The sequence below is a fragment of the Balaenoptera borealis genome, assembly GCF_965194805.1.
Source record: "Balaenoptera borealis genome assembly, chromosome: X".
In the NCBI taxonomy this organism is placed as follows: domain Eukaryota; kingdom Metazoa; phylum Chordata; class Mammalia; order Artiodactyla; family Balaenopteridae; genus Balaenoptera; species Balaenoptera borealis.
The window spans coordinates 78552552-78566106 of NC_138881.1; the positions used below are offsets into that span (position 1 = coordinate 78552552).

Consider the following 13555-nt stretch of genomic DNA (forward strand, 5'->3'; position numbering starts at 1 on the left):
GGTTACTTCTTTTTCATTTCTATTTCTATTGATTTGAGTCTTCTCCCTTTTTCTCTTGATGAGTCTGGCTAATGGTTTATCAATTTTGTTTATCTTCTCAGAGAACCAGCTTTTAGTTTCATTGATTTTTGCTATTGTTTCCTTCATTTCTTTTCCATTCATTTCTGATCTGATCTGTATGATTTCTTTCCTTCTGCTAGCTTTGGGGTTTTTTTTGCTTTTCTTTCTCTAATTGCTTTAGGTGTAAGGTTATGTTGTTTATTTGAAATGTTTCTTGTTTCTTAAGGTAGGATTGTATTGCTATAAACTTCCCTCTTAGAACTGCTTTTGCTGCATACGATAGGTTTTGGGTCATCGTGTTTTCATTGTCATTTGTTTCTAGGTATTTTTTGATTTCCTCTTTGATTTCTTCAGTGATCTCTTGGTTATTAAGTAGTGTATTGTTTAGCCTCCATGTGTTTGTATTTTTTACAGATTTTTTCCTGTAATTGATATCTAGTCTCATAGCATTGTAGTCAGAAAAGATACTTGACACGATTTCAATTTTCTTAAATTTACCAAGGCTTGATTCGTGACCCAAGATATTATCTATCCTGGAGAATGTTCCATAAGCACTTGAGAAGAAATTGTATCCTGTTATTTTTGGATGGAATGTCCTATAAATATCAATTAAGTCCATCTTGTTTAATGTATCATTTAAAACTTGTGTTTCCTTATTTATTTTCTTTTTGGATGATCTGTCCATTGGTGAAAGTGGGGTGTTAAAGTCCCCTACTATGATTGTGTTACTGTCGATTTCCCCTTTTATGGCTGTCAGTATTTGCCTTTTGTATTGAGGTGCTCCTATGTTGGGTGCACAAATATTTACAATTGTTACATCTTCTTCTTGGATTGATCCCTTGATCATTATGTAGCGTCCTTCTTTGTCTCTTGTAATACTGCTTGTTTTAAAGTCTATTTTGACTGATATGAGAACTGCTGCTCCATGTTTATATCGTTTCCAATTGCATGGAATATCTTTTTCCATCCCCTCACTTTCAGTCTGTATGTGTCCCTAGGTCTGAAGTGGGTCTCTTGTAGACAACATGTATACGGGTCTTGTTTTTGTATCCATTCAGCCAGTCTATGTCTTTTGGTTGGAGCATTTAATCCATTTACATTTAAGGTAATTATCAATATGTATGTTCCTATTTCCATTTTCTTAATTGTTTTGGGTTTGTTATTGTAGGTCTTTTCCTTTTCTTGTGTTTCCTGCCTAGAGAAGATACTTTAGCATTTGTTGTAAAGCTGGTTTGGTTGTGCTGATTTCTCTTAGCTTTTGCTTGTCTGTAAAAGTTTTAATGTCTCCTTCAAATCTGCATGAGGTCCTTGCTGGATAGAGTAATCTTGGTTGTAGATTTTTCCCTTTCATCACTTTAAATATGTCCTGCCACTCCCTTCTGGCTTGCAGAGTTTCTGCTGGAAAATCAGCTGTTAACCTTATGGGGATTCTCTTATGTGTTATTTGTTGTTTTTCCCTTGCTGCTTTTAATATTTTTTCTTTGTATTTAATTTTTGATAGTTTGATTAATATGTGTCTTGGTGTGTTTCTCTTTGGATTTATCCTGTATTGGACTCTCTGTGCTTCCTGTACTTGATTAACTATTTCCTTTCTCATATTAGGGAAGTTTTCAACTATAATCTCTTCAAATATTTTCTCAGTCCCTTTCTTTTTCTCTTCTTCTTCTGGGACCCCTATAATTCGAATGTTGGTGCATTTAATATTGTCCCAGAGGCCTCTGAGACTGTCCTCAATTCTTTTTTCTTTATTCTGCTCTGCAGTAGTTATTTCCACTCTTTTATCTTCCAGGTCACTTCTCCGTTCTTCTGCCTCAGTTATTCTGCTATTGATTCCTTCTAGAGAATTTTTAATTTCTTTTATTGTGTTGTTCATCATTGTTTGTTTGCTCTTTAGTTCTTCTAGGTCCCTGTTAAACGTTTCTTGTATTTTCGCCATTCTCTTTCCAAGATTTTGGATGGTCTTTACTATCATTATTCTGAATTCTTTTTCAGGTAGATTGCCTATTTCCTCTTCATTTGTTAGGTCTGGTGGGTTTTTACCTTGCTCCTTCATCTGCTGTGTGTTTCCTTGTCTTCTCATTTTGCTTAACTTACTGTGTTTGGTGTCTCCTTTTCGCAGGTTGCACGTTCGTAGTTCCCATTGTTTTGGTTTCTGCCTCCAGTGGCTAAGGTTGGTTCAGTGGGTTGTGTAGGCTTCCTGGTGGAGGGGATTAGTGCCTGTGCTCTGGTGGAGGAGGCTGGATCTTGTCTTTCTGGTGGGCAGGTCCACGTGTGGTGGTGTGTTTTGGAGTGTCTGTGACCTTATTATGATTTTAGGCAGCCTCTCTGCTAATGGGTGGGGTTGTGCTCCTGTCTTGCTAATTGTTTGGCATAGGGTGTCCAGCACTGTACCTTGCTGGTCGTTGAGTGGAGCTGTGTGTTGGCGTTGAGATGGAGATCTCTGGGAGATTTTCACCGCTTGATATTACATGGAGCTGGGAGGCCTCTGCTGGACCAATTTCCTGAACTTGGCTCTCCTATTCAGAGGCACAGCCCTGATGCCTGGCTGGAGCACCAAAAGCCTGTCATCCACACGGCTCAGAATAAAAGGGAGGAAAAAAAGAAGAAAGAAAGCAAAAGATTAAATTAAATTAAATTAAGAAGGTATTAAAATAAAAAACAAAAAATAATTATTAAAAAATTGTTTTAAAGTAATTTAAAAAGAAAGAAAGAAAGAAAGAAGAGAACAACCAAACCAAAAAACCAATCCACCAATGATAACAAGCGCTGAAAACTATACTAAAAAAAAACAAAAAAACAAAAAAAAAATGGACTGGCAGAACCCTAGGACAAATGGTAAAAGCAGAGGTATACAGACAAAATCACACAGAAGCATATGCATACACACTCACAAAAAGGGAAAAAGGGAAAAAATATATGTATATATCTTTGCTCCCAAAGTCCACCTCCTCAATTTGGGATGATTCGTTGTCTATTCAGGTATTCCACAGATGCAGGGTACATCACGTTGACTGTGGAGATTTATTCCACTGCTCCTGAGGCTGCTGGGAGAGATTTCCCTTTCTCTTCTTTGTTCGCAGGGCTCCTATGGTTCAGCTTTGGATTTGACCCCGCCTCTGCGGGTAGGTCGCCTGAGGGCGTGTGTTCTTCACTCAGACAGGGCAGGGTTAAAGGAGCAGCTGATTCGGGGGCTCTGGCTCACTCAGGCCGGGGGGACAGAGCGGTACGCAGTGCAGGGTGAGCTTGCGGCAGGAGAGGCTGGCATGACGTTGCAGCAGCCTGAAGCGTGTCATGTGTTCTCCCGGGGAAGTTGTCCCTGGATCACGGGACCCTGGCAGTGGCGGGCTGCACAGGCTCCCGGGAGTGGAGGTGTGGATAGTGACCTGTGCTTGCACACAGGCTTCTTGGTGGCTGCAGCAGCAGTCTTAGCATCTCATGCCCATCTCTGGTGTCCGAGCTGATAGCCGCAGCTCGTGCTCCTCTCTGGAGCTCCTTTAAGCAGCACTGTTAATCCTCTCTCCTTGTGCACCAGGAAATACAGAGGCAAGAAAAAGTCTCTTGCCTCTTCGGCAGTTCCAGACCTTATCCCAGACTACCTCCTGTCTAGTCGTGGTGCACTAGCCCCCTTCAGGCTGTGTTCACGCTGCCAACCCCAGTCCTCTCCCTGCGATCCGACTGAAGCTGGAGCCTCAGCTCCCAGCCCCCACCCATCCCGGCGGGTGAGCGGACAAGCCTCTCGGGCTGGTGAGTGCTGGTTGGCACTGATCTTCTGTGCGGGAATCTCTCCACTTTGTCCTCTGCACCCCTGTTGCTGTGCTCTCCTCTGTGGCTCCAAAGCTCCCCCCTTCTGCCCCCCGCAGTCTCCACCCACGAAGGGGCTTCCTAGTGTGTGGAAACCTTTCCTCCTTCACAGCTCCCTCCCTCTGGTGCAGGCCCATCCCTATTCTTTTGTCTCAGTTTTTTCTTTTGCCCTACCCAGGTACATGGGGAGTTTCTTGCCTTTTGGGAGGTCTGAGGTCTTCTGCCAGCGTTCAGTAGGTGTTCTGTAGGAGTTGTTCCACATGTAGATGTATTTCTGATGTATTTGTGGGGAGGAAGGTGATCTCCACATGTTACTCTTCCGCCATCTTCATGCCCACTCTGAAATTTAAATATGTAAACTAGCAAGTCATTTGTAGAGCTCTAAATATCTGAGCGGGGGTGGTATGTACAAAATCACCTGACCTGAACATAGATTTTTATTAAAGAAAAATGTGACATCTTAGAACAGTCCAGTGCAATAGAACTTTGTGTAATAATGGTCAAGTTCTATATCTGTGCTGTCCAATGCAGTAGCCACTACTCAGATGTAGCTATAAGAACTGAAATGTGGCTAGTGAGACTGAGGTACTGATTTTTTTTATTTTATCTAATTATAATTAATTAAAATTTAAATGTAAATACTTGTGACTAATCACTGTCATATTGGACAGAGAAGTCATAGAAGACAGAAGAGCAGCATGGACATTGTCCATTATCTGGTATGTATATCTCATTATCATCTTGAAAATTTGAAAAATCTATCTTTTAACATTACTGTCACTTCACATAAAATAATTAAGGACAGCAAACATGCTGTTCTTGGGTTTTTCAACTGACATAACCCTGCATTCATTTGCTTGGGGAAGCAAAGGTCAATTCAAAATTCAGGCAAACACATAAGACTAAACTCTAAATATACAACCACAAAATACATAAACATAAATGAATAAAATTAAAAATTAAAACTAGCATATTCTTCTCCCCAGATGTATTATAGTCATAAATTGGATAATTGAGTCTGAAACTCAAGAACTTAAGATATTTACTTGTTGTTTTTAGGCTATATTATATATGCTAGTTCCCCCTTATATAACCTCTAATAATTCTTTATAATCTACTTTTATAGCCCTTATTAAAAATGTAATTATTTTCAATTAACATAAATCTATTAGTATCAACATCAGTAGATACTTAGATTGCTATTGATTTTCCCTCATCTTAGCTAAAATCTAATTTCCATTACATTAGCAAAATATTTTTTCTTACCACCATATCCCGAGTGCCTAGAAGAATGCTGTGACCATATTAGGCACTGAATATTGGCATGCCAAGAATTAACAGAATTGTATTATGTGCCATGGATTTCTGTGAAATTCAATTCAGAAGCTATTTTTTCTACCCACAGATGAGACATTCCAGATTTGAACCTTCCTAAAAGCCTTTTGAAATATCATTACAAAAATAAAATTATCATTAATCACTAAGTTTACCTAAATCAAATTATAATAGTAAATACTGTATGTATATTTAATATTATTGTTGTAAAATTCTTTTTTTTCTTAAAGTAGATTTGCTAATTTTCACACTTGTAGTTAGATATTACATGAAAAATATTTTCCTTGGCAAAGAAAGGGCAAATTGTTTATTGGTTTATATAAGTAAAATATTAATAGAATGCTCATTTTAGTTTATGAATTAAAACCAAGATTAATACACATTGGTTACCTCATAGGAAATTTTTTAAAAATTACATTGAAGCAAACTGATGATTTTAATTAATATTTCTGAAATGCCACCTTAAATTTCATAATAAACATTTAATTCTTCCATCAAGATATATTATGGTCTGGATTTGAATAAAAGTTAGTGAATCTAAACACACACAAAAAATCCAAAAAATGCAGAAATATCTTCAAGCAATTCATGAGGAAATATGTAGCTGTACTTGAGTATTGTACTAGATTTTATGTAAGCAATTATAACACTTTGATAAGTTATAAAAGATAATATGACCATATAATTTCACCATAGATTCTAGTGGTCCCTGAAAACCTGATATCGTTCATTGGTTTCTAACATTTAGGATCTTATTTTAGACACTGGTATGACAAAACAATGAGAAAAAACCCTCAGATGCTCCCCTGTTCTTTCAGGACAGAGAACATAGATGAGATCTCAATAACTGTTCTTCAGCACATGTCAGCAACTTTTATGTTAAAAAATATATAGGAGAATTAAAATTGTAGTGCGTGGTTATGTGTGTGTGTGTGTGTGTGTGTGTGTGTGTGTGTGCGCGCGCGTGTACGTGTGTACGTAAGGGTTCATAAATCAACCATGTACTAGGAATCTTAAGATCTTCTGATCTTCACAGCCTCCAGTACCTTTCTATCTTATTCATTTCTGTCAAAGTGCTACAGGTAACACTGGCTAGAACTGCTCCTGAGAGCCAGTCAACGCTATTCCTCAATCAGCTATCAAGATCACTGATTATCTGTGTAGGGCTCATATTATTGTAGTTCAGAGAAGGGACTTTAAAAGTTTTTTTTATTTTCTATTGATAAATTGGACTTTATCAAAATTATTTGACTATTTTAAAGACTTAAGAGTATGAGACCCTCTGTGTGCTGATAAACAATAGCACTTAAGAGAGCCCAAGCACTTTAAGAATTTTACAGTTTTATATTAATTGAACCACTTCCTTGAGGGTTTTGAGGGAAGCCAGAACCAGAGGAAACTGATTTTAAACATTCCCATAATCTGACTTTATAGGCATAAAGAAAATATAGGTACTGTTCCTATAGCTATATTTTCCAATTTGACATTTTGGCATGTTAGTTTCAGTCCATTGTGTGTGCTCATTAAAAAAAAATTCGAAGTTAAATAACATTGTTCTGTTAATCTCCAAGAAAACGTCTTTCTTTTTTTTTTTTTTTTTTTGGCCAGGCCTCACAGCTTGCAGGATCTTAGTTCTCCGACCAGGGATTGAACCTGGGCCCCAGCAGTGAAATCACCGAGTCCTAACCACGGGACCACCAGGGAATTCCCAAAAATTTCATTTTTAACACCTGTTTCTCTAGGGCAAAAAAAAGAAAGTCTATGTATTTTACACAAGGTTTTATTCTTATCAGAGTTTGCATATTTTCTCCCTCTGCCAAAGTTATTAGCTGTATTTATTAGATGTGATATATGCACTTTTGTCTTAGATGAATATTTTATACTTGATTGTTACTTCTGGTGGTGAAAAGGTGTCCTAGACAACTGAAATCTACAGTAAGATATTTTAATTCATTTGGAGTAACCATTGTTAATTCACTTATAAGTTCATTCACCATGTGAAACTTAATGATAATTCTTTTTAAAATTCTACATACTTCTTCCTTTTGAAATCTTTAATAGTTCACATAAATGTTACATTTATCACCATAAAATGCTATGACCTGAAAAGCACTTAGAACATCTTCTAGCACCACTCTAATTTCACAAATGTGTAGAGGTGTTAAGCATCTTGTTTGTGGTGACAATATTAGTTATAGACGAAGCTGGGACTTAGAATTCAAGTCTCTGGCACTTATTTCTGAGTTGAGCCTATGTCATATGACTTCAAGGAATTGAAAACTGGTCTCATTAAATAATAACATAAGCTAAAATGTTTCCTTCTATGTTTTCCAGGGTCAAAGTATTTTTGGGCTTGATGTTATTGAAACACCAGAAGGAGAGAAGATGCCACAATTGATAGTTCAACAGGAGTTAGATAGGGAAGAGAAAGATACATATGTAATGAAAGTAAAGGTTGAAGATGGTGGCTTTCCTCAAAGATCCAGTACTGCCATTTTGCAAGTCAGTGTTGCTGATACAAACGACAACCGCCCAGTCTTCAAGGAGAATGAGATTGAAGTCAGTATACCAGAAAATGCTCCTGTAGGTACTTCAGTGACACAACTTCATGCCACAGATGCCGACATAGGTGAAAATGCCAGGATTCACTTCTATTTCAGCAATCTAGTCTCCAACATGGCCAAGAGGCTATTTCACCTCAACTCCACCACTGGACTTATCACAATCAAAGAACCACTGGATAGGGAGGAATCACCAAACCACAGGTTACTGGTTTTGGCAAGTGATGGTGGATTGATACCAGCAAGAGCAATGGTGCTAGTAAATGTTACAGATGTCAATGATAATGTCCCATCAATTGACATAAGATATATCATCAATCCAATCAATGGCACTGTGGTTCTTTCAGAAAATGCTCCACTCAACACCAAAATTGCTCTCATAACTGTTACAGATAAGGATGCTGACCATAATGGTAGGGTGACGTGCTTTACAGATCATGAAGTCCCTTTCAGATTGAGGCCAGTATTCAGTAATCAGTTCCTCCTAGAGACTGCTGCATATCTTGACTATGAGTCCACAAGAGAATATGCCATTAAATTACTGGCTGCAGATGCTGGCAAACCTCCTTTGAATCAATCATCCATGCTCCTCATCAAAGTAAAAGATGAAAATGACAATGCTCCAGTTTTCACTCAGCCTTTCATAAGTCTTTCTGTTCCTGAGAATAACTCTCCTGGCACCCAGTTGACAAAAATAAGTGCAACAGATGCAGACACAGGGCATAATGCTGAGATAAACTACCTGCTTGGCATTGATGCTCCATCTGAATTCAACCTGGATCATCGTACAGGCATTCTGACGGCAGTGAAGAAACTGGATAGAGAAAAACAGGAAAAATATTCATTCACGGTTCTGGCAAAAGATAACGGGATGCCACCTTTAATAACCAATGCCACAGTCTTAGTGACTGTTCTTGATCAGAATGACAACAGTCCAATTTTCACTCACAATGAGTACAACTTCTATGTCCCAGAAAACCTTCCAAGACATGGCACAGTAGGACTAATCACTGTAACTGATCCTGATTATGGAGAAAATTCTGCAGTCACTCTTTCCATTTTAGACGCAAATGATGACTTCACCATTGATCCACAGACTGGTGTCATCCGACCGAATATTTCCTTTGATAGAGAAAAACAAGAATCTTATACTTTCTATGTAAAGGCTGAGGATGGTGGTAGGGTATCACGTTCTTCAACTGCCAAAGTCACCATAAATGTGGTTGATGTCAACGACAACAAACCAGTTTTTGTTGTCCCTTCTTCGAACTACTCCTTTGAATTGGTTCTGCCATCCACTAATCCAGGCACAGTGGTCTTCACGGTAGTTGCTGTTGACAATGACACTGGCATGAATGCAGAGCTTCATTACAGCATTGTAGGAGGAAACACAAAAGGTCTTTTTATGATTGACCAAGCAACAGGCAACATTACACTGAAGGAGAAATGTGTCCTTGCAGACCTTGGTTTACACAAACTTGTAGTCAAAGCTAAGGACTTAGGACAACCTGATTCTCTCTTCAATGTTGTAAATGTTAATCTATTTGTGAATGAGTCAGTGACCAATGCTACACTGATTTATGAATTGGTGCGCAAAAACATTGAAACACCAGTGACCCAAAATATTGAGACAGCTGACACATCCTCACCATCCAGTGACTATGTCAAGATCGTGGTTGCCATTGTTGCAGGCACAATAACTGTCATCCTTGTTATTTTCATCACTGCTGTAGTAAGATGCCGCCAATCACCACACCTTAAGGCTGCTCAGAAAAACAAGCAGAATTCCGAATGGGTTACTCCAAACCCAGAAAACAGGCAGATGATAATGATGAAGAAAAAGAAGAAGAAGAAGAAGAAGCATACCCCTAAGAACTTGCTGCTTAACTTTGTTACTATTGAAGAAACTAAGGCAGATGATGCGGACAATGATGGAAACAGCGTCACACTAGACCTTCCCATTGAACTGGAAGAGCAAACCATGGGCAAGTACAACTGGGGCACTACACCTACAACTTTCAAGCCTGACAGCCCTGATTTGGCCCGGCACTACAAATCTGCCTCTCCACAGCCTGCCTTCCAGATCCAGCCAGAAACTCCCCTGAATTCGAAGCACCACATCATCCAGGAACTGCCTCTTGATAACACCTTTGTGGGCTGTGATTCCATCTCCAAGTGTTCCTCCAGCAGTTCTGATCCCTACAGCGTTTCTGAGTGCAGCTATCCAGTGACAACTTTCAAGACACCTGTGTCTGTACACACCAGACCGGTAGGTAATCCAACTTTCTAAGTAACCTTTCTAACTTTATTTTTTTTAATTATTTTCAATTATTACAGAATCTACTGACTCAACATGGATCAAAATGATCATATTCTGCAGAAGTATCTGAATAAATATATGGATTCATTTTAAGTTTGGTAGAAAATCAGAACAAAATGACTCCTGATTGGAGGAAAATTGGGTGAGGAATGATGATTATAATAGGGACAGTGTTGTCTGTAGATGGCAGTATGACACTTCTTGCTAGAGAATATACTGGAAAAACTCCAAAATAAAAGGTCATGGCACTATCCTCAGTACAATTGTGTGCATGAGGATCAAAACAGTCATGGCTAGATACATCACAGTAAAGCCTTTTGGAATGTGATAAGCAGGTCTTAATACTTAATGGTATTGAGACTTTCAGGTTCACTTGGGAAAATCTGTGTCTACCCAAGATAATCAAATAGCATCAAGATATCCTCCCTACCCACCATTCTCCCTAAACCCCCACAATGAAAAGAGTGTCATTTTCAGATTAGGAACTCACCATTTTTCTGGTTCATAAATCTGTATTAACACAATGTAGCAAGAATGGGATTAGGAAAATGAAGTCACGCTACTCACTCTCACCTTCAAGCCAGAGAATGAAATATATATGAGATCTCTACTTTAGATACCCATTTGAGTATTTGCATATTCATGCAAGGTATTAAGAACCCTTCAGGAGACATTATTAAGAGATAATGAGTTTTGGAAAATGAAATATGATTGCTTTCTCTAATGGGCCTGAAGGAAACTATGCATATATTAAGACCCAAGATATCTGTATACAATAATTTAAAAACCAATAAATTTATGAAAACAAGAGTTTATACAGTCTTTTTTATCTGTATTCCATGGAGAAATGAATAAAAATGTATCTAGAAATTCATAACTAAATTAAATGATTTAAGTATTTTTATTTCCTTAATAAAGTCAAGTGATAGAATTTATCTACATTTTTTCTCTAGAAGTCATGCAGCATGTTGATTTTATTATTTTGTCTGTGTTACTCTTAAGAAGGTCTTCATATCAGTTTCAGTGAATAAAGCTTTTGAAAACCTATTTAGGCTTAATTAAATAGTAGTAATGTGAAAGTCAGAATAGGTTTCCTCTCACCAAAGTTAGAGATATTAAAGAAGTCTATCAGGATTCAAAATAACAATGAAAATAATTTACCATAATTTAGGAAATGCTTTTAAGAATTGAGGTCACTCATGGATTTGCATAGTTAAATTATACAATAACGTTAACCTTTCTCTCTTAATCACACAGTGAAAGTAAGATACTAATTCAGTTGTGGGTGCATTTTTGTTACAATAGGTTCATAATTATGCTATCGCAAATGGTAAAATAGAACCCTACTCTCTTTGTGGAGAGTTTCTGTTATGCTTTGAATGAGTTTATAGGGCAGTGGTTATTTCTACAGTTCACATGAGCCCCATGGTTTCTGACCAAGGTGGATCTTAAATGGGTGGCAAACATAACAGATGCCTAATATCATCATGGTATGTTTTTGTTTTTATTTAACTATTAAAAAGGGTGCTCTCATTTTCTAATTCTCATTGCTATCATTTGGTTTTTTGGAAACATTTCTCAACAGAAAAGTATTCTTTATGTGTGTTGTATATCCTAATAGCACTTTTCCCAGGGCTAAATTTGTGACTCACTTAAAAATCTATACAAAGGGTGGGGTTTGTGAATTACTTTTGCAGAGCATCATTTTTAATAGATTGGCTTGTGAAGTTAGTTAGAAGAGCAAATTCTGGTTTCAACTGTTTTTGAAAGCATGGAGATGTTTTAAGAGCTAGACTTATTTTACATGAGGACATGAACATACAGTAAGTAAGGCATAGATGAAGGAAAAAAATTGAAGTGTTTTCCAAATATCTTCCTCTTTTATTGTTTTTTTTTTTTGATATTTTGTAATCCTGAGAAAGTCAATAAAATTAATAACTTTTTCATTCAGGTATTTTATTTTATTTAGCTAAGAAGTCTTTTCCTAAACACAGAACAATAACTTCATGAGATAGGCAAAATAAGGAAAGTAAATGCTAATAAGAATAAATTATTGGTTATCATTTGGTTTTTATTAGCTAAAAGGAGTATCTTAGAATCAATGAGTTTTCAGATGACTTATTCTATTTTTTCTCATCTTAAAAAAAATAGGTAAATTGTATATTTTATGTCATTGGTTCACAGATGTTTCAGATTAATTACTAAATATCTTCTGGACATGAATTGGTGAACTTAGGTAGACTAATGTGATACTAAAAATAATTTGAATCCTTGTATTTTGTGCTACATTTGCAATGTTCTTCACCCTTTCTGTATACGCTTCAATTTCTGATTAATGCCAGGAGAGGCATCTTATATTCACTGATGTTGCAGAATGCTAAAAAGTTAAGTGAGCACTGAAAAAGAACTCATGTATTTATAAAAATTCAAATACAGTAGGTGTCTTCTTTTTAAAGAAACATCATACATAATGGGGAAAAGTGTCAGCCAGTAAAATAAAAATTCATTGTTCCTTAAAGAAATTCTGACAGTGGAATAAAATATTACTGTTATCAGAAGGCAGAATTATATTCAATTGATTTTAAACAAAGTGAGAAATATATTTTCAAAAGGAGGGTTTAGGGTGATATTTATGTTTAGTTCATTACTCATCTGAATAGAAATATGAAAGTGAAGAAATTAAATGGTTCTAGGAGGCAGTAAGATATAAGGGGATTTATAAATAATTTCATGTTTTTAAAAAGGGAATCAAATATTTTCTATAGTTTTTTTTCCTGACTCTTGTTCTGAAAAAATATGGAACATTCGTTAGATAGAAATGTATCTATTGCACAAAACCATTAATACCTGGGGAATATGAGGATCCTCTTTGATATAAATTTTTACAAGTATTCTGGAAGGCATTTTTGTATGCATATATTATAGTAGAAATTAAAACATGAAATTTAAAAGATGATCTTACAGTGTATTTTATATTAACGTCTTTCAGAGCAAGCAGATAGTGTTTGCTGCGATTCTAGAAAAACAATAAGAATAATCATTTTAGAATCAATTTTGATAATTGTTGTATAAAAGAGATACAATGCCAAAACGAAATCTTGCTTAACACAGTTCTCCCATTAAAATATTGTGAAGACTATACATTTGAAAAATAGGGGAACAAAAATGAACTTATTATTTTGAAAGGGCCTTCTGTGTACAAGTCACTGTATTAGTCATGTATTTGAGGTACTTCATTTCTAAAAGAAATAATTCATGGTTACATGAGTGTAGGTATTATACATGGATTCAAAATGGTAAGAGGAGTCTGAGTTAGCTTGGAATAGGCTTGGTATTTACTACTGTTACATTCCATAACCTTGATATTGTGCATCTGTATTTTAGCAATGTGAATTTTAGCCATGTAGCATGCTTGGCAACTAAGACTCCTAGAACACAACCATCTGATTTTGATAACATGTTATTTTTCTTGTCCTAG

The 13555-nt window shown here is 36.6% G+C and overlaps 1 protein-coding gene across 3 annotated transcripts in view; it reads left to right on the top strand.

Moving 5' to 3' along the window:
• Window positions 1-13555, top strand: part of PCDH11X (protocadherin 11 X-linked) — a 523932-nt gene that overhangs the window by 63212 nt on the left and 447165 nt on the right. For all 3 annotated transcript variants that reach the window (XM_082377049.1, XM_082377050.1, XM_082377051.1), the window contains one exon: window positions 7531-10026. In XM_082377049.1, the coding sequence (XP_082233175.1) occupies window positions 7531-10026 (2496 nt within the window). The remainder of the gene's footprint in view (window positions 1-7530; window positions 10027-13555) is intronic.